This window comes from Pseudorca crassidens, chromosome 1 (assembly GCF_039906515.1).
Source record: "Pseudorca crassidens isolate mPseCra1 chromosome 1, mPseCra1.hap1, whole genome shotgun sequence".
Classification (NCBI taxonomy): Eukaryota; Metazoa; Chordata; class Mammalia; order Artiodactyla; family Delphinidae; genus Pseudorca; species Pseudorca crassidens.
Window position 1 is genome coordinate 119645116 of NC_090296.1, and position 21740 is coordinate 119666855.

The following is a 21740-nucleotide window of genomic DNA, read 5'->3' on the forward strand; positions in this document are numbered from 1 at the left end:
ATCAATTATCAAAAAGGCATCAGTTATCTGTGGAATCCTAGTCACACCACCACAATTACACTCCTGGCTGTCTTCAGCTTGTCATCCACAGTAACCTTTAGAATTTCTCCATCCCCAAACAGTAACAATTCTTTCATTATGGAGTTATGTGATTTACTTTTTCCCCTCACCTCAAGCCTTCCCTAGTTTATGGAAACTCTCCGTACTATCTGCTCAATTTTTGTGTAAATCTGAAATTAGTCTAAAAAATGAAGTCTATTACTTAAAGAAAATCCAACATTTAGAAAGTACCGCAACCTAAAAAGAGGATTGTGGGGCACGTATCTTAGACAGCTGAGTCCTAGAACTTAAAAGAATACAAATGCTAATAATTTATGTACTTCTCATCTAGGGACTTATTTTGCAGCTTGTATAGTCAGGTACATATTTATATCTATGTTCTTAATTTTAGAGGAAGTAGAGAGTGTTGATTAAGAGCTAGACTATCTTCCAGTCCCGGTTTCTCTACTTATTCCAGCTATTTGACCTTGGTCAAGTTACTTAAACTCTTAGGCTACAGCTTTTTTTACATTTGTAAAATGGAGACAATACTATAACCGACCACACATAGATGATGAATGAATTTCTGAATTTCAGTGGAAAAAAAACCTCCTCAAGTTTCCAGAACAAAAACTACCTACCTAAACTATCACCTACATAGGAAAGAGAAGACAGGTATTAAATTCTCTATCTTCAACACTAGACACTTGAAAATAATTGGAAAACGTTTAGAAGTTCTGAGAGAAAAAAGGATGTGGCCCTAAAAGTCTATTCTTAGGCAAGTTATCAACCAAGTATCTTTAAAATAAAAAGAAAATCAATAGTAGAAAATATAGAGAGAATAACCATTCTATTTTCCCCAGAGGAGAGGAAAAAGAATAAAGACAATCTGATTAAATTCAGCAAAAGCAAAATATTTTAAAACACACAGTAAGAAAACATGTTCGTTATCACAATGAATATAAATGAGTTGAATTTTGTAGTTAAAAGAAAACCTCCATATCAAATTAATAGATTTATAGAGAATCCAAATATACCAAATATACAAATATAATGCCTATTTACACCATAACTCCCAATATTATACTTTTAGCCTCTTTTCTCTGAAATGCAGTCCTGCCTATCACAGCTTAACCTCAATAAGCCCAAATACCAATTAATTATTTTCTCACTCAAATAAGATCTCGTTCAGTGTTTCCTGTCTCACTGAATGGTACCAATATTCTACAGTTGTGTGTACCAGAAAATCAGGATTCATCCTTGACATCTCCTTCTTCCTCCCTGCTTCCCACTAAGCAAATCATTGCCCAATCTTGTTGCTTTTACCATCTAAATTTCTTTCTTTTTAAATACATCCATTTCTCCCTATCAGTAGGTCACCATTCTAGACATAGCAGCAAGCATCTTTCTCCTCAGGAGTACTAACTACTATAGCCTCCAAACTCATCATTCCACATTCACTCTTGCCCTCTGGGTTAGAATGATTCCCATCACCAGGTGTACATGTTCTCTATATCCTCTCCCAGTAAGTGTGAACAGGACTGTAAATGATGGATTTCACTCCCATAACTATCTTTTGTTATATGACAAGGGCGAAGGGATTTTAAAGATATAATTGTGGCCCCAAATCAGCTGAATTTTTTAGTTAACCCAAGAGATACTGTCTTGGGTAGAGCTGACTTACTAGGGACTGAGCCCATCCATCAGAGATTCTCCTGCTGGCCTTGAAGAAGCAAACTGCCATGTTGTGTACAGGACCACATGGCAGGAAATGGCAAGTAGACTCTAGGTGCTGAGAATGGCCCCTAACAGCCAACAAGAAATTATGGATCTCAGTCCTACAACTGCAAGGAAGTGAATCCTGTCAACAACCTGTGAACTTAGAAGAGGATGTTGAGTCTCAGATAAGGTCACAGCCATCATGAATATCTTGACTTCAGCCTGGTGAAACCCTGAGCAGAGGACCCAGCTAACCTGTGCCCAGACTGATGATTCATGGAAACTGTCAGATAATAAATCTGTATTATAGTAAGTCACTAAGTTTGTTACACAGCTATAGAAAACTAACACGCTCTCCTCCAACTAATTTTTTCACACTGCTGCCAGATTGTCCTTTAAAAAATATCTAAGGCAACTTTTTTGCTTAAAACCCTTCTTTCCATTGCTCTTCAGACAAAATACTAGAATCCTCAAGGACTGCTCTTCATTTTACTCATAATGCCTAGCACAATTCCAGGCACAAAAAGTGTTTTCAAATATTTACTAAACAAATAAATATACCAAACAAACATAAACAAAAATAAAGCAGGGGCTACAAAAATAATCTCAAAATGTTGAAGTTAAAGTTAAACATGTAAATAAACATAAAGAAATATTTAATAATGAAAAAAGTTGAGAAAGAAAATATAAAAGCATTGAACTTTTATGTAAAAGATGAACAAAACTCTTAAAACGGTTTGGCTTTTTCTCTTGTCTAGAAAGGAGCTCTCAAAGTTGGCAACTATAAAATACGATATAAGATACCTGACATAATGAAGAAATGTGGACCTGTAGGTACAATCAGGAGAGACCCCAAAAATGGGATAAATGGATCAATGGGATAAATTAATCAATGTCTGCCTAGAAAGCATTCTCTACAGTTAAATCACTGTTTCCCCACCTCTCTGACTTCCAATCTCATATTCCTGTCCTATCTTTATAATTGTCAGTTTGATTTCTCAACACTTTCATAAAACTTCACCATAAAATAGTAGGTTTTTCAATAACTTTCCTACTCCTATACACCTGAGTGGTATAATAGTAATATTGGCACACTGTAGCAATAAAACTTACCTGGAAGCTTTACTATACAGACGATATTTAAAGCCATGGGACTAAGTGAGAAAATCTAGATAAAGAGTATAGAGAAGAAAAGACAAAGACTGTCCTAGGGCACCCAATCTTTAAGAAGTCAGGAAGAAAAGAAAAAACAAACAAAAAGAACTGCAAAGGAGAGGCCAACAACGAAAAAGTAAACCAAAAGAATATGATGTGCTGGAAGATATGATGTGCTCAACAAGGAATAATCAATTGGGTTAAGGACTGCTTATTTATAATTCTACCTACCATCTACTTATCCCACAGTAATACTATGAAACTTAAAAACGGTGATCAGATTGAGATCATTGGAGAAAAATGTAAGCGTATTGCTTAAAATTACATTCAACTTTAAGTTTCCAAGTTGACAGAAAGTTCACGATAAATTTCAAGAGCCCAGAAAATATTTCAATCCATACTGTTATTTTCATTCTGTTAACAGAAAGAATATAAACCTAAACTTCTAAAAATGTTCAGAGTTCCTTGATTTCAAAGAAAATCTATTCATACCTCTGCCAGTTTGTATGGTAAAATAAGCTTTTCTCCCACTGTCACGGTCTTCCTTGTAACTAGTGCTTCAAATAGCATCTCTTCTTTAACCTATACAGCGGAAAAGTAAATTCAATATAAAAGATTTATGACTATGGTTGAATTATTTATTGAAAAGTCAAATAGAGAAAAAAATTACTGAGATTAGTAAATATGCAACAGAGAAAAAACAAAAAGACAATACACTGGGCAATTTAAATATTGGCCAAAGTGGAATTTAAGTGTCCCACTCACCATACTTCACCATAAAAAAGACACAAAGGGTAAATAAGACAGATGGGTCTTTTTATTTTTATTTTATTTATTTATTTATTTTTGCGGTACATGGGCCTCTCACTGTTGTGGCCTCTCCCATTGCGGAGCACAGGCTCCGGACGTGCAGGCTCAGCGGCCATGACTCACGGGCCTAGACACTCCGCGGCATGTGGGATCTTCCCGGACCGGGGCACGAATCTGTGTCCCCTGCATCGGCAGGCGGACTCTCAACCACTGCGCCACCAGGGAAGCCCATGATTCGTCTTTTAAATGCAGAAAAAAAAATTTAAAGAATGAAAAACCACCCAATTCATTTTAAGGAGCTGATTTAATGCTGACACTAAAACCTGACAATGGTCATACACAGATCTACACATATACACAATCACACAAAACACACTAATCTTGCTTGTATTTTGATAAACATCCAAAAAAAATTACTGAATTCATATTTCAATCAGCTACCTCTATAATTTTCTGAATAGTCTTAATCGTGCATATATGACTTTAAATTTTTAAAATAAACTTTCTTGAGGGAATTCCCTGGCAGCCCAGTGGTTAGGACTCGGCACTTTCACTGCCAGGGCCAAGATATGATCCCTGGTCGGGGACTAAGATCCTGCAAGGTGCGTGTTGAGGCCAATAAATAAATACACTTTATTAATACAAAATATTAATAATTAGCAATGGGCTCAATATCCAATCTACAATGTTTCTCATATTCACCTAATTGAGAAACTGATATGTATATTAAAAATTCATTCTTTAATATTGTTTCAATAGATGTTAAATATACTCAAAACACATAAATCTACTAAAAATTGAACAATTTATAGTAATGATGATGGTTCTAATATTTCACAACAAAAACATGCTCCACAATTAAATACAACTAATCTACTGGAGCTTGTTTGCTTTTAATAATTTCACAAGCCTCTACCCCAGATAGGATTTAGTACACAGAAGATGCAAACCATTCACTACTGCCTGAGGTAACTACAAAAAATAATTGGAAAAAATAAATAAAATTAAACCATTATTTGTTCTTAGAAGCTAAATCTATATTTATTATTGAATTGAATCACTTTGGGAAGGAGGGAAATTAAATTAAACCTTTACTAAAGAGTTTACATTTTAATTAAACCAGTTATTGTGCCTATCTTTCAATCTTATTTCAATGAAAGCCTTAAGGTTCCAATTATCATTATCAATGTTAATCAATTAGAGAAAATCATATTTAAAAATAAGATCTAACTATGGGAATTCCCTGGCAGTCCAGTGGTTAGGACTCTGCGCTCTCACTGCCGAGGGCCCAGGTTCGATCCCCCGTCGGGGAACTCATATCCCACAAGCCGCGCGGCCAAAAACAATTTTAAATAAAAAAATAATAATAATAATAAATAAAAATAAGATCTAACCATAGGCAGGATACCCTGGTAGGTCTTCTCAAACCTTCTCTAGCTCGTTGACTTTGAAGATTATCTTCTTTCTACTTAATAAACCTCCATTCCTAGAACCAGTCCAAACTATATGTAACAAGAAGGAATTTGAGAAGCTTGAGTTCAAAAGTGAGATTTGCTATCAAATCACATTTAGTTGTTACTCTAACTTTGACACTGGTAAGTCCAATTCTCAGAACTGGATTTCTCCTTTTTTTACCAATACCTCTTTAAATTGCCTGAATTCCTCTTACTAGTCTCTCACCAAAAAAAGTAATACTGCACTAGGACCAGAAGCCTTGAGTACTTGCTGAATGCCTGAACTTATAAGAAAGACCACTAGCCACAATACCAAATGTCTGACTAAAATATCACCTGAAATGCCTGCCTGAAATACATCTGTTTTCTGACCCTCATGACCTTCAAAATTACAGCTTTCAGATACCACACTCCACACCCTGGAACTTCTTTCCAATGAGTGAATCTAGTTCCAATTCAAGGTACTCCCTCCTGACCCTTCTTCTAGGCTAACTCATTCCATTAAAGTTAATAAGCAACAGCAAGGCATGTACAAAATAATAAACACTGTAAGGTTAGATCAATAAGAGGCATCCATTGCTCTCAAAGAACATTGCCACCACCCTATAATGGACACAAACTGGTAAACAATTAACTTTATGCTACAAAGCCAATACTGAACTACGCTAAGGAGAAGCAAATGTTCTATGCTGATAGAGTCAGTTTAGACCCTTTAATATGGTTAAGTCCCATGAAGTAGTATATGAACCAAGATTTGAAAGATAAGTGATATTTCAACAGAAAATAAGGTTATTCATAATTGCAAAAAACTGGAAATGATCAACATGCTCTTCAACAGATGAATGGATAAACCACATCCACACCATGGAATATTACCCAGCAATAATGAGAAATGAGCTATCAAGCCAGGAAAAGCCACAGATGAATCTTAAATGTATATTGCTAAGTGAAACAAAGCAAAAAACTGGAAATGATCAACATGCTCTTCAACAGATGAATGGATAAACCACATCCACACCATGGAATAGTACCCAGCAATAATGAGAAATGAGCTATCAAGCCAGGAAAAGCCACAGATGAATCTTAAATGTATATTGCTAAGTGAAACAAATCAGTCTGAAAAGGCTACATACTATATGACTCTAATTACGTTATATTCTGGAAAAGGCAAACCTACAGAGCTAGTAAAAAGATCAGTAGTTTGCTGCGATGGATTGAATAGGTGAAGCACAGGGAATTTTGGGGGCTGTGAAACTATTTTGTATGATAATGTAGTGGAGGATACACGACATTATGCATCTGTCACAACCCAAATAGCAAAAAGAGTGAATCTTAATGTATACAAATTTTTAGAAAATTATTTAAGATGTTGTGGGAATCTTAGGAAAAGAATACAGACCATGACATGAAAACTGTATGACAAATATATGGAACAACCTCAGTGAAGGGGGTGGGAGGAAAAAAGGTGCTGACCTAAGTAATTCTGGAAATAAATGGAGTCTGTAAAACTAGGGGTAACATGAGTCCATAAAGTCATTTCCCACAGGGATATGGGTTAAAAATTCTAATACTGCTTTACAGGTATACTAGAATCCAATACCTAAATGAATGGCAGATTGATGGGAGACAGCTTCCTCACTGTTAGAGTGTGAGTTTACAGATAAGCAAGGGGAGAAGGCTAGAACGATACATGTGCTAATGGATTAGTTAGAAACAACAGTATAATCTCATGTTTATCTTTTTTATAATTTTTATTTTTTTTACTGAAGTACAGTTGACTTACAATGTTTCAGGTGTACAGCAAAGTGATTCAGTTTTATTTATATATATATACTATATATATAAATATGTATTCTTTTTCAGATTCTTTTCCATTGCAGGTTATTATAAGATACTGTATACAGTTCCCTGTGCTATGCAGTAAGGTCCTTGTTGTTTATCTATTTTATATATAGCAGTATGTATCGGTTAATCCCAAATTCCTAATTTATCCCTCCCTCCCACTTTCCCTTTTGGTAACCATAAATTTGTTTTCTATGTCTGTGAGTCTATTTCTGTTTGTAAATAAGTTCATTTGTATCGTATTTTTAGATTCCACATATAAGTGATATCATACAATATTTGTCTTTCTCTGTTTGACTTACTTCACTAAGTATGATAATCTCAAGGTACATCCATGTTGCTGCAAATGGCATTATTTCATTCTTATTTATGGCTGAGTAGTATCCCATTGTGTGTGTGTGTGTGTGTGTGTGTGTGTGTGTGTGTGTGTGTGTACACATCACATCTTTACCCATTCAACTGTCAATGGACATTTATGTTGCTTCCATGTCTTGGCTATTGTAAATAGTGCTGCTATGAACATTGGGGTGCATGTGTCTTTTCGAGTTAGAGTTTTCACTGGATACATGCCCAGCAGTGGGATTGCTGGATCATATTATAGCTCTATTTTTATTTTAGTTTTTTAAGAAGCCTCTATACTGTTCTCCATCACAGCTGCACCAATTTACATTCCCACCAACAGTGCAAGAGGGTTCCCTATTCTCCACACCCTCTCCAGCATTTACTATTTGCAGACTTTTTGATGACAGCCATTCTGACGGATATGAGATGATACGTCGTTGTGGTTTTGATTTGCATTTCTCTAATAATTAGCAACGTTGAGCACCTTTTCATGTGCCTGTTGGCCATCTGTATGTCTTCTCTGGAGAAGTATCTATTTAGGTCTTCTGCCCATTTTTTGACTGGGTTGTTTTGTTTTTCTGATATTGAGCTGTATGAACAGTTTGCATATTCTGGAAATTAATCCCTCATCAATTACATTGTTTGGAAATATTTTCTCCCATTCTGTAGGTTGTCTTTTCACTTTGTTTATGGTTTCCCTTGCTGTGCAGATCATGTTTATCTTTATATAGATATAGATGGTTACATAAAAATATTCGTAGATATGTGAATATACTCAGGGGAGTATACACACATATACTTCCTGTCAGAGGAGAGGGCCTACAAAAATCATATCCCTTTTAAGTTGAGTAGATAGCTCAGAAAACATAAGAAATCATCACTCCAGGAAGAAAGAATAAGGTAATAATAAGGACCCTGATGTGGGAAGAAACGTCACAGGAGATGAAGACCTTTGGCTCCCATTCAGCCATGAAGAAAGAAAAAGTAGTACCCTTTTCTCCACCCATCCAGATATCCATCTTCAAATAAAATAATCTAACCAACATCCTACTATGAGAGGAAATCTTAAATATACAAGGAGAAAAATTACAAAGGCCTAGAACATGATACAGTATAGAGTGAAAAACTCATCCTATTCAGCAAATTGAGGAATCAGGGATATCTGGGGCAAAGGGAGGCAGGGAAGAAAACCCAAATCTTCTAAAGATTCTGGCACACACAATAGCAGAAATTCCAACTTTTGGAGTAACACTATTAATAAAAAGTATTAACCCATTTATATCTACAAAATAGTTACACAAAATAAAAACTGAAAAGTTACCCAGTATTTGAAATGACAACTGAGAATGTAATCACTTACTTCTAATAATTCTGAGACAACAGGCAGAACTTCAGGATTACATATATCTATGGAGTCATCCCGGTATGTCTTCTTTTTATAACAGATATTACCCAAATGTAGTATTGCTGAGAGAAGAGAGAAAATCCTGTGAAAATAAAACCATAAATTACAGCTTGCTTATGTGCATTCTCTAAGCTTGTTTCATTCCAAAATTCTAATCAAGCAAATTAACCAGTACAAAGCATTCAGTCTTCAGAAAAATAAGAAATAGGATACTAATGACTAAAATAACTAAAATTTATTGAGTGTTCACTATGTCGGGCACTGTGCAAAGCGCTTTACATAACCCTTTCAGAATTATATCACCTGTCAGATATAGCTATTTGAAGGGGACTTCTTACTATTGTCTGAACCTGCCGTAGTGTTTCAAAAGTCCATGGACTTTATAAACGCTTTTCATCCTGCTTGGAATGTCCTTTCCCTACACTGTCTATTTCAGATCTGCTGCATCAGAATCTTTAAGAGAAAGGTCTTAGAATCTGTATTTTAACCAAGTAATCTAGGTGATTTTTTATTAGTAGTTATATTTTTTAAATGCTTTCCTACATCATATTATACTGCCCATCATATTATAAATGCTTTTTAAAAAACAGTATGAGGCCACTGGGATATATTATCTAATATCAGGCCCTTAATGAGAAACATCTGTATCTGGACTGTCCTTCCCTCCTGTCTCAGAAGAACACATGCCCCTCCTCCAGCCAACAACTAATCCCTACGCTTCTGCTATACATCTCATGAACTCAGTTTACTCTGGAACATTATTATACCAATTTTCTATCTCTAGCCTGAACCTGACAAGAACTTTCTATCAAAATAATCTCACTTCTCTTTTACTTTAAACAACCCATCCTAGATCCTACATCTTCTTCACTTCATAAACAAGCTTATTGAAATGTTAACTTACACTCCTTGCCTTCACTTTGTCATTCACTATTTGCTAACACATTCTGGCATCTGCCTCCCAGTAAAATGTCTCATAGAAGTTACCAAGAACCTCCGTGTAACTTAGAAAAATATATTATGTCCTTAACTTACATGATATCTCAAAGGCGTTTAACACAGTTGAATACTCCACCTAAAAGTCCTTCCTAGAAATCTATATATACACACATCTTTGTGCCTTCTCCAGTTATTTCCTCAGAATAAATCTGTCCTACTTAAGAAATTTTAACTTTGTGTTTTCCTAAAATTAGGAAGCATTTTAAATAAAACAAAGATATTGCGTTAGGAACCTAAGAGCTGTACTTTCGGAGGTCCGAAGCAACATCTAATTCGTAGGTGTAATTTTTCAAATAATTCAAAATTTTTAAATGATTGAGTCATTAACACAACTCAAACAAAATACAAGTCAATTCTAAAGGAATATTTCACAAAAACATTCTGGGTTAGAGAGGAAACTCAGTATCAACTGAAATATAAAAACTACTGAAAGCCAAAAACATAAAAAAACCAAACTTATGAGCCATTTTTTAAAAAACTATTTTTAGTAGTAGTTTATATAGTTGCACATTACACTATTTCAGAATTTTGGATTCAATAATCAGCACAATAATGTTTCTCACACACAAATATGTGATGCATAGTCTCCAGCAACAATAAATGTCTTATAAACAATTGAATATACTATAATTCAATAGTAAAAGATTTATAAAAATGAATTAAGAATCCCTGCTCTCAAAAAGCTTATAAGGTTAAGGTTATTTGCATCTTTAAAGTATTTTGTTTTATTTTAAATATAATTTACTTCTTTATTTTAAGCATAGTTTACTCCATCCTTATCTCAACCTTTTTACAGTTCTACTTTTTTATATTTACAATGAAAAATATACATTTAGCACAATGCTACAGACATAAATTTACAGTTGAAATACATAGAAAATTATGTTATACTGAAATGTATGCATGTCTTAATAAGATTAAAGATCAATGATATAGAAAGCAAGGAGTTATAAAATAGTGTTACAAAGCAACGGTTTTTAGGTAAGGTACATGGAGAGGTTTGGGGGGCACCATGAGCCCTTGCAATAATATGCAAATGTTTATGTATTACATTTTACAGGAAGAAGAGCTCCAACTTTCAACAGACTCTCAAAGATTTATGACAAAAGAAAGCAATTCAAAACAAGTCTTTTAGAAAAATAAATTTTCTAATTCTAAGTAACATTTAAGATGGAACTGGATCAGGAATATCAGAAAATTGTTTCAAAGGATCAAAGAAGAGGAATTTTTGAAACACATCATGATTTATTCTCTATCAAGGCTATAAGAATACAATAAATAAACTCACTGTCTTCGTGTCTTGGGAAGAAATCCTACCATTTCCATGGCTAGTTGTAAGCGTTCAAAGTCATGCCTCAAATCTTCCCCCTCCACTGTGAAGCAATCCTGTTTTTTTAAGAAAAAAGGGGGAGAAAAATCAAGACTACCTATTGAAAAGTAATCTAAGCCACGTGGAAATATAGTAATTTTAGATAAATATACCTATTATAAAAATTAGAGCTGGTGAAATATTTAGACATTGCCAAATTCATTAGCTCTCTTATCTTACCACAAGTATGCACACTAAACACACACCTACCAAAATACCAGTAGGTAATCTTTTCTCCCTCTTTCACAACCACCCAAGCAAGGATCTCAAAAGTAACTTAAGAGCTAGCAATATGTATAAAATGTTCTGATACAAAGTTTGATTTTGAGTGGTTCTGAAGAGTCTTGGAGATCCAAAGCATTTAAGAGAGCTCAATTCCACAAACAAATGTTATTTATTCAACAAATATTTAATGTGTCTACCCATATGCAAGGTGAACTAGATCCTGGGACACAAAAATAAATTTTAGAACAGGCAACAATTTAGTTGAGAAGTGGAGACTAGACTTTTATAATACAAAGAGGTTTATATTATATCAATATTAGAAATAACATAAATATTATATTCCTAATAACATAAACATGGTAATCAGTCAGCAAAATAAAAAAGTATATGTGAAAGTATAAAAACCTGCAAAGAACACACATGATATGAGTCAGTAAAAATAGTTATGGACTACCAAATAAAAAAATACTACTCTTCTAGAGCAACTCTTGCATTTCACTTCCCCCAAAAGTCAAACGGTAACACTGTACACATAATCTAAATCTTTAAAACAATAAATAAGTCTCTAAATCCCTTTACTATATGTTCTCACAGTCCCTTACACTTAACATTTTCAAAAACCTCCTCACATGTATTTACTTTTTTAATGCCTATCTTCCTATGAAATATTGTATTAAATACTCAATGAACACATGAACTATTACTTGTCTCATTTACTGCAGTTCTCCAGTATCAAGTCAGTGCCAAGAAGAAAGTGGGAAATTATTAAAGCAGATATACAATGAATGATTTATTTGACTGAATGAGATATTCTTTTTTGAGAAGTAAACAAAGTGCTCATTTATTTTTTAAAAAGTATTTATCAAGTATCTACCATGTACAACTTGCTTTAGGCACTGTAAGAATGAGTTAATGAATATATATGTAAATAATAAAATTTTAAATTAAATATTAAGTCTTACAATACTATTAAAAATATTTTTATTCTCTATGGAAAGGTATACATGGATAGTTTAAATTTTTAAATTCACTTCAAGAAACGTTCTTTCTGAGAACCCATGTACTTAATTTTCTGACTATAAAATTTTGGTAAGCAATTTTAAGACATACTTCTACAGACATGCCAACATCCTACCTACTAAAAAATTTTAAGTTAACACATTTTTCTTTTACCTATAGTAAAGCTTTTTAAAAGCTCTTGCTTTTCTTCCCCCCAAAACCACAAATAGCTCACTCATTTTATGATTTAGTAAAAAGTTTTCTATAATAAATCAGTGGGGAAAAAGAGAACTATGCTTCCGCTTGTATAAACTCAATGATACAGTAATGATTCTCGTAACTGACGGTTGTTCTTATCTACCCCAAGAATGAATAAAACAATGTGTATAAAATATTGAGAACATAAATTGAATAAAGAACTAAAATATAAATACATTTATACTTGCTGTTATCTATAATCAAATTGTTCTTCGGAAATACAAAATGGTCTCAGTGAAAACCAAAATCATAATTAACTTTTAAATGCTTGTACTTAACGCGTATTTCCCTGATGACAACGGTATTGGAAAAACTAAGGATGGACTAACCTACCAGACCAGAAATATCTTTATCTTAATTTGAGTTCCTATGGAAGCCGACCTTGAGACAAAGATTCAGTACAAGTACTAGCGGAATGTAGGGAAGGCAATGTAGCCTAAATAGGGTACAATATTAAAGTAGCTACCACAGTGGGTAACTGGACTTTAATCCCAAAGTAATCTCTGGGAAACAGTATAAAAAATAGACAGGTGGGGCTTCCCTGGTGGCGCAGTGGTTGAGAGTCCGCCTGCCGATGTAGGGGACATCGGCTCGTGCCCCGGTCCGGGAAGATCCCACATGCTGCTCCGTGGCTAGGCCCGTGAGCCATGGCCACTGAGCCTGTGCTCCGCGGCGGGAGAGGCCACAACAGTGAGAGGCCCCCGTACCGCAAAAAAAAAAAAAAAAAATAGACAGGTGAAGGAGCAGGAACACTTATATACCACCTCCCATGAGTTATTGGTCGAGGACTTCTAGAGATAAGCTGTTAACTCCTAGGAACTTCTAGAGGGTCATGCAAGAGCACAAGGGTTCTGAGAAAAGCCTTCAAGCACCAAGATACAAATACTGGCTGTTGGAGGTCATTTAGAAAACAGTGAAACGGTAAGGGTCAAAGAATAAGACAGGGAACTAACCAACAACTGTTAGGACCCTTTCCACTGAAAGAAAATAGTTGATTCCTCTTGTCAAACTTAGCTCAGGCTCTAGTCTTACTTGATAACATGCCACTGCACACTCCCCACAAACACACCAAAATGTTCTTTCATGCTATCAGCCTTTTTTCCCTTTGTATGAGATGAAGAGACTGCTTTCTCATTTATAAGCACCTACAATAAGCCTGGCATATAGTAAACATTTATGAGGGAGAGAAAGTGAAGAGCAGAGTCAAATTACACATTTTTCTCCTACGCTGTATATATTTCTTAGAATGGTGCTTATAAAAATCATACTTTTTTATAGCTACCAGTTGATAATACAGGACATAAATAGGAATAATTGACTTTGAGAATTAGTAAAGATGCTGAAGATCATTTAAGAAAAAAGAATATAAAGAACATAGCCTGATTTGAATCCCAATTACACTATTAACTTGCTTCATCACCGTGGGGGAAGTCACTTAAATTCTGAGCCACTGTTGCTTCTGGTGTGAAAGGTAATCATACTAACTACAACCAGGGGTTTTATAATGATCAAACAGAATATGGATGTTAAAGTGGTTTTTAAATGGAAAAATATATGCAAAGGAAGTTGGGCAGCATGCAGAGACCTTCATATTGGACTGGCATAAAGCCAAAAAGGCAGTATTTAAGGGAGTGACCACAAATTTATAAACTGTTGGACAGTGAATAGCAGTAAGAGTGCTATGTTGTAGAAATACTTAAAATAGGGAGAATGGAAACATTATGAATTCAAAGATTCCTGCCCAAGTTGCATCAGGATTCCTGCAGAAGGTCTACCTCATGGAAAAATGGGAGGCCAGGTACTATACAAATGGTTGGGTTCCTATAAAGGCAGTAATGACCAGGATGGAAGCATGGCCTCACTGAGATATGAGTTCTAATCCTCTGCAGCATGGTGGAATGTCAATATCCTGAGACTTATTCTGGCAATTCTCACTAAACTCGCCTGATAGTTGGACCCTAAAATCATTCAAAGCTTAGTTCAGAAAAATTTAAAAATTAGGTGACACTAACTGTTTACATTGAAGTTATTCAGAACTGGCTTTAAGGTAAAACTGTTTGAATAGATTATTACCATTTAAAGAAGGGAAATTAGCATTTACTAAATATCTTCTACATATCAGTCATTATGAGAGTCACTTACCATTTATAATCTCTAAATCCTCAAAACACAAGGAGTTAATTATGCATCTGTATATTTAATTGTACGTACATTTATAGGGAAGAAAATAGACTCAGAAGTTAAATAAGTCACCTAAATAACAGGGATGGCCAAACCAAAATCTATCCAGTTCTAAGTCCTCTGCTATCTCCCATGAAACACTAGCTGCTTGAGCTTGTATTAATAGGATAACCCTTAAAACGAATTAAATCACCATACAATGGGCAACAACAGGTCCCTCGTCAAAAGCAATTTTCTCACCATAACTTCTCTTGGGATCATTTATACAATTCCAAATAATGTATGTTAAAAAATACAACACAAATTGCAGAACCCTCCTTAATAAGCTCTCTTCCTATAATGCTAGTCACATAAGTTCTAATAACTCAGAGTGGTACAAGTTTAGTTTGCCCCCAAATATACTGAAAGAGGAGCTAAGAGGAAAGAATAAAACAAAAGATCCTCAAATAGACTGCTTGTTTGCATTAATTACCTTGCAAAAAAAAAGCAACAGAAATTAATCAAAGTTCTAACTATAATATATTTGAAAACGTAATAAATGGGAGGGTAGTGATGGAAGTAATGTTAAGGGAGTAGGATAGTACGGTTACAAAGTTCTTCTAAGAGGAAAAGATGGAGAGTGATGTTTTCAGTGGTGGCAGTGATGGGGGGGAAACATTTACTGTGCACTTACACAGTATTAAGCAATCTATCAAACTCTTTAGATGCACTAATTTAATACTCATGAAAGTTAAAGACCATTATTATTCCCTTAAATAGGTGATGGAAACAAAAGAGTAAGTGACCTGCTTGGGTTCTCAAAACTAGTAAGTAGATGGAGCTAGTATTCAAGTCAGGTCTATCTACTTCAGAGCCCCAAAATTCTTAAGAATTTTGGGGCTTACACTGTCTAAACAATAGCAGACCAGTTCACAATTTCACTATAAGCTCTGTAAAGGCAATCAAGTCTTATATTCACCATATGAGTTTCCCAGTCTCCTACCTACTTCCCAATGAGGCACACACAGTCACCCGGTATACTAGGCGAAAGATGGAAGCTTCTCAAGAGTGACAAAACAGCATAAAATTTTTCTATTAAAAGTTATCAGTATCTATAAATTTAAGTGTCTAAAATTTATTTTCCAAAATATTAAATCTGAAACTGCAAATTACTTGATTTATTATGAAATGGTAATGCAATTAAACTGAAGGAAAAAGTTAATGTCATAATTACTAATCCTTCTCAACTCTGATAGTTTTGCAATTAGAGGAGTTTGTCATCACATGCAGTAAGAATTAAAGTGATGGTTATTTAAAGCAAGGAATAAGACATGTTATGTTTCCAGGAGGAATGGTTAATAAATTAGTTCATTAGTTAATGAATATAGATGAGTGCATGTTTTCAGCCTCTCACATCTGACCTAATTGCAAACTGAAGTAAAGGAAAAAGGCTTTTTGTGTTCTTTTTACAATTACAAACTTGTTCTTACAAAATATAACAATTAAAGCTAAATTTACCTACTCATTTTATATTACATCATATATGCCCTTAAATCATTCTCAATTTAAAACATAAAATAATCTTATTTATAGGAATTTCAATTCTTAATTTTTGGAAAATTACATAAAGGCTATAGCCTCTCTTGCTATTAAAAAAAAAGTATGCATTCATTATGTGAAAAGACTGTTACCTGACATATAAAACAGGAAGGATGTAACTTTTTAAAATAAACAATAAATATTACTCATAATATGTGGGTAACTAAACTATTGAAAAAGAACTGAAACAAACAAATCTCAAGGAAAAAAATCCTATAGTTCATAAGGATCCATAACAATGCTGAAGTCAGGAATGCAATCTATTTATTATTGGTCAAAATAAATATTGAATACAGTCTAAACAGCAAAAACAATCCAAAAATGGTAAATTGACTGGTTTTTAATCAATAAACCATACACATACAAATAAATCAATTCAAATAAATTAAACATTGATTTATCTTCTTTCTTAGAGTCTTTGCTTGTATTTTAGCTGATTTTCTTCCTAAGTCACAAGACAGATGCAAATGAGCAAGGTGAGGGTCCTTTAACAGGAACACAGAATATTTATTTAGGCACGTGTACTGACCGGCTCAGAGTCATAGCAATAATCATCCCAGCTCTGTCTGAGGGGCTTCTTTGTTATCTGAAAGTAAGGCAGATTAGTTAGGTAGAAGTAATAATTATTCCACTTCTCTAATCACCTCTTAGACGTAGTGCTCACATAGCACAGCTGCTACCAAAGAAAGTTATTTTGTATACCAGCACAAAACAAGAAACAACTAAGTAAACATTCAGATTCTGGGAGATCATATATTATCATAACCAATCCATACTTGCTATTATTCAGTTACTCTGAAATATAGTAACTGCTGAGTCCCATAGTCTCTGAATACTGACCTTACGATAAGAATATGTATGGTATGGACACTGATTACAAAAAATATCTGGAAGAGATGCAATAAACTCTGGATTTCTCTAATACTAACAACTATCAGCTCATTTATGGGCAATTACTACTTTTTAAAAAGGAAAATATTTAATCACCCATATATAAGGCAAATAGTTTAAACAGGAAAGGAAAGGAAAATACTCAGAAGCTAAATCAATGATTTTTTTTAATATACTTAAATTCAATACAGTAAAAATGCCTAGTGTCATACTGGGAAGTGATATATAACACAATTTTGAAATTCTCAATATAGTAATACAGAGTTATATTAGCTTATATAAATATGTAGTTTCAAAATTAGGAAATATCAGTTATACAGCATGCTCTATATCTTGCAAAAAGTCTGAGATGTTACTTTCATAACCCTAAATACATACTACAATCTCCGAGCCACATCAAAGTGTCAATTTCCTTACAAAACCCTCATAAGAATTTTTTAAATTACCCAAAAGGAATTTCTTTCCATAGACATTACATCTTGCCTCAAACAAAAAAATGAGGGGAAACAATCTATTATTTAAATGATCTACTGTCAGACCAATTCCATTATTACCAGTTCTAGAATTTCTGTTAATATGAGGAATAAAATTGTAGAAACCAATGCAATGAAAAGTTGTGAGAATTACTACTTATTATGGAAGTTTAGGGGTGAATTCTGAGTTACAAGGTAAGTTACAAATTCTCTAAGTCATTTCCTTTAGTGAATTTTCATACTGAATGTTTAATAGGATAATCACTGAGTTATAAAAATAATCATACTCTAAGTCAGTATCATAATATCATGCAAAGAGGTATATGTATTAGACTTCAAACATGCAAATAAAGTTTCAGTAATCCTTTGACAAGGGCAAGCATGAATCATTAGTAACATTTAACATGCTGTGGTCTGTAAAATGTAAATCACTTTGGAAAGAGTAAAGCATTTTTCTAAGCTGGAAGTATCTATAAACAGTTTATTATTCTCTTAAAGAGTCTCACAAAAAGCAATTTTCCAATTCATATAAGAATAATAATTTTTAAATTTAAGAACTGCATCACATAGATTTTTAGACTGCATACATGAAAATGCTAGTTAATATCCACTACCAACCAGGTTTCAGAAACAAAGTACTAGGAAAAAAAACTTTCCTCAAGAGCTAAAATTTAATAATGCCCTACATTTCAAAACGCTTTTCATGAACTCCCACCTGATTGAGATAATGATATTCTTCCGGTTGTTTAAGATGGAATGCTAATCTCTCTTCTTCACTTGCTCCTGCCAGGAGGTAATAAAATACATGATAGTTCCTGTTGGAAACAAAGAAGTATGGCTTTATAATGAACATGGTCTAATGGTTATTATTCAACAAGAAAAAAGAAAAAGAAAACATTAATTAGTAAACTGTTTCAGCTTTGCTTCATTTTCTTAATACACAGGTGATAAATTCAATATTTAAGTACTACAGGGGAATTCAAGTGGCAGTCAAGTGGTTAGGACTCAGAGCTTTCATCACTGCCGTGGCCCAGGTTCAATCCCTGGTCGGGGAACTAAGATGCAGCAAGCCGCGCAGTGTGGCCCAAAAAAAAATAAGTACTACAAAATAAAATAATGTTTTGTATGCTGGAAACAAAAGAGAAAGGTGAAGGCAGCAATACAGTAAACGTGAGACCTCTAAAAATTCTCTCCACAGAACCAATTAGAAAACTGGCAAATTTGTCAGAATCAACTCTAGAAATTAACCAAAAGAAAACAGCAATCCAGAGAGTGTTTACACAAGAGAAACAGCTGAATCTCAGTAAAAACTGAAGCTTGATGGCCTTTTAAATTGCCCTATTCCACCTCCTGCTTACCAGATACATGGTAGCTTTCAATACCAACAGCTTACAACTGAAGTGGACACCCAAAGCCTGGCAGCCTCCAAAAGAGGGCAGAATGGGGTTGGGGCTCATTCAGAGTCTCATTCCCTGAGAAATATGATTATCTGATCTGTCTGGTTGTTCCTTGGAAGGAGCCATTTTCAAAACTATCCTTATTTGACCTGACTCAGAGTTAGCCCAGTACGAAAATCTTTGCCCCAGAGACATTTGTAGGAAACAATTATAGGCAATTTTTGAACATATCAGCCTCCTGCAGCCATGAACAAATGTTGGGGCACACAGTAGGCTCACCAAAGAACTTAAAGGGAAAAGGTGGGAAATGAGACATCCACAGAGGCTTTGAAAAGCCCCAATACGCTCCTGGGAATCTAAAAGGCCATGTGCATGCATAGCCTGTGCCCATGCCCAGGGTTGCATGTCCACTCAGCAAAGACAAGAGGAGATACTAACCTCTCACCTATCACTAACCCGGAAGGTCTGCACAAGGAGGAAGTAAAGGCTAAGGCAGAATTACAAAATGCCTACCTAGGTGTTAAACGTCATGGCCCAATACCCATAGAGAGCCCTGAGGCAAAGTCTGGGAGACTTATTGTTTCCAACCATTTGAGGAACACTCTGCTCAATCATTAAATCTAACCAAGCAGATACTTCAATAGCTACACTTGAAAAAGACTTTTCAAAGACTTCAAATTAGCTCAGAAAATTCACAAAACAAACACAAGGAACAAAAGTAACAACCACAAAGCCTGGAAGGGGAGGAACTCATTTCTAGAGCTGCCACATGATTATTTTAAATGTCCAATTATTACTTAAAACGTCCAATTTTCAACAAAAATTTACAAGTCACGCAAGGAAATCAGAAAGTATAGCACATACAGGCTTCCCTGGTGACGCAGTGGTTAGGCATCCACCTGCTAATGCAGGGGACACGGGTTCAAACCCTGGGCCGGAAAGATCCCACATGCCGCACAGCAACTAAGCCCATGCGCCACAACTACTGAGCCTGCACTCTAGAGCCTGCGAGCCACAACTACTGAAGCCCGTGTGCCAAAACTACTGAAGCCCGGGCACCTAGAGCTCATGCTCCACAACAAGAGAAGCCACTGCAATGAGAAGCCTGCACGCTGCAACGAAGAGAAGCCCCCGCTGGCCGCAACTAGAAAAAGCCCGCACGCAGCAATGAAGACCCAATGCAGCCAGAAATAAATAAATAAATAAATTTATTTAAAACAAACAAACAAAGAAAGTATACCACATACAAAGGAGAAAAAACATTCAATAATAACTGTTCCTGGGGAGGTTCTGACATTAGACTTACTAGATAAGGCTTTTAATCAGCTGTTTTAAATACAAAGAACTGAAGGAAACCATGTTTAAAGAACTAAAGTATGAGAATGCTGTCTCATCAAATAGAAGCTCTCAATAAGTATACAGAACTTATAAAATAATCAAAAAAGAAATTTTGGAGTTCAAAATTGTAATAACTAAAATGAAAAACTCTCTAGAGGAGCTCAAAAGCAGATTTGCAAGCAGAAGAAGGAATCAGTGGACTTGAAGAAAGGTCAATTAAGGCTAGTTAGTCTGAGGAAGAGAAACAACCATGAATGAAGAAAAATTATCAACCTCAGAGATCTGTGGGACACTATTAAGGAGACACCAACACATGTACAATATAGAACACCAAAATATGCACAATGGGAGCCTCAAAAAGAGAAGAAAGAAAAGAGCAGAAAGAATATTTGAAAAACATGACCAGAAACTCCCCAAATTTGATGAAAAATATCAATCTGTACATCCAAGAAACTCAATGAACTCCAGGAGGGAAAAACTCAAAGAGATCCACACCTAGGCAAAGTAAAACTGTTGAAAGACAACGAAAAAATTTTCAAAGCACCATGAGAGAAATGCCTCATCAAGGGATCATAATATAAGATTACCAAATAATTTCTCATCAGGAACCATGGAAAGGAAACAGATTCAAAGTACTAAAAGAAAAAAAAAAATCAAGAATTATATATTCAGCAAAACTATCCTTCAAAAATAAAGGAGAAATTAGGATATTCCCAGATAAACAAAAATTAATATACTTCAGAGCTAACAGATGGGCCCCATAAAAAATGCTACAGGGAGTTTTTCTCACTGAAATGAAAGGAAACTAGAGGAGATTCAATTAAGCATTAAGAAATAAATAGCAGGGCTTCCCCGGTGGCGCAGTGGTTGAGAGTCTGCCTGCCGATGCAGGGGACATGGGTTCGTGTCCTGGTCCGGGAAGATCCCACATGCTGCGGAGCGGTTGGGCCCGTGAGCCATGGCCACTGAGCCTGCGCGTCTGGAGCCTGTGCTCCGCGGCGGGAGAGGCCACAACAGTGAGAGGCCCACGTACCGCCAAAAAAAAAAAAAAAAAAAAAAGAAAGAAAGAAAGAAATAGCAGAGAGGACCTTCAAGATGGCGGAGCAGTAAGATGTGGAGATCACCTTCCTCCCCACAAATACATCAAAAATACATCTAATGTGGAACAACTCCTACAGACCACCTACTGAATGCTGGAAGAAGAACTCAGACTTCCCAAAAGGCAAGAAACCCCCCACGTACCTGGGTAGGGCAAAAGAAAAAAGA

General features: G+C 35.1%; 1 protein-coding gene across 11 annotated transcripts in view; it reads right to left on the reverse strand.

Moving 5' to 3' along the window:
• MYO9A (myosin IXA) overlaps positions 1-21740 on the reverse strand; it is a 271301-nt gene that overhangs the window by 187489 nt on the left and 62072 nt on the right. For all 11 annotated transcript variants that reach the window (XM_067752245.1, XM_067752263.1, XM_067752254.1 and 8 more), the window contains exons 5-9: positions 18455-18554; positions 16905-16961; positions 11054-11151; positions 8722-8848; positions 3406-3495 (exon numbers count right to left, since the gene is read on the reverse strand). In XM_067752245.1, coding sequence (XP_067608346.1) covers positions 3406-3495; positions 8722-8848; positions 11054-11151; positions 16905-16961; positions 18455-18554 — 472 coding nt within the window. The remainder of the gene's footprint in view (positions 1-3405; positions 3496-8721; positions 8849-11053; positions 11152-16904; positions 16962-18454; positions 18555-21740) is intronic.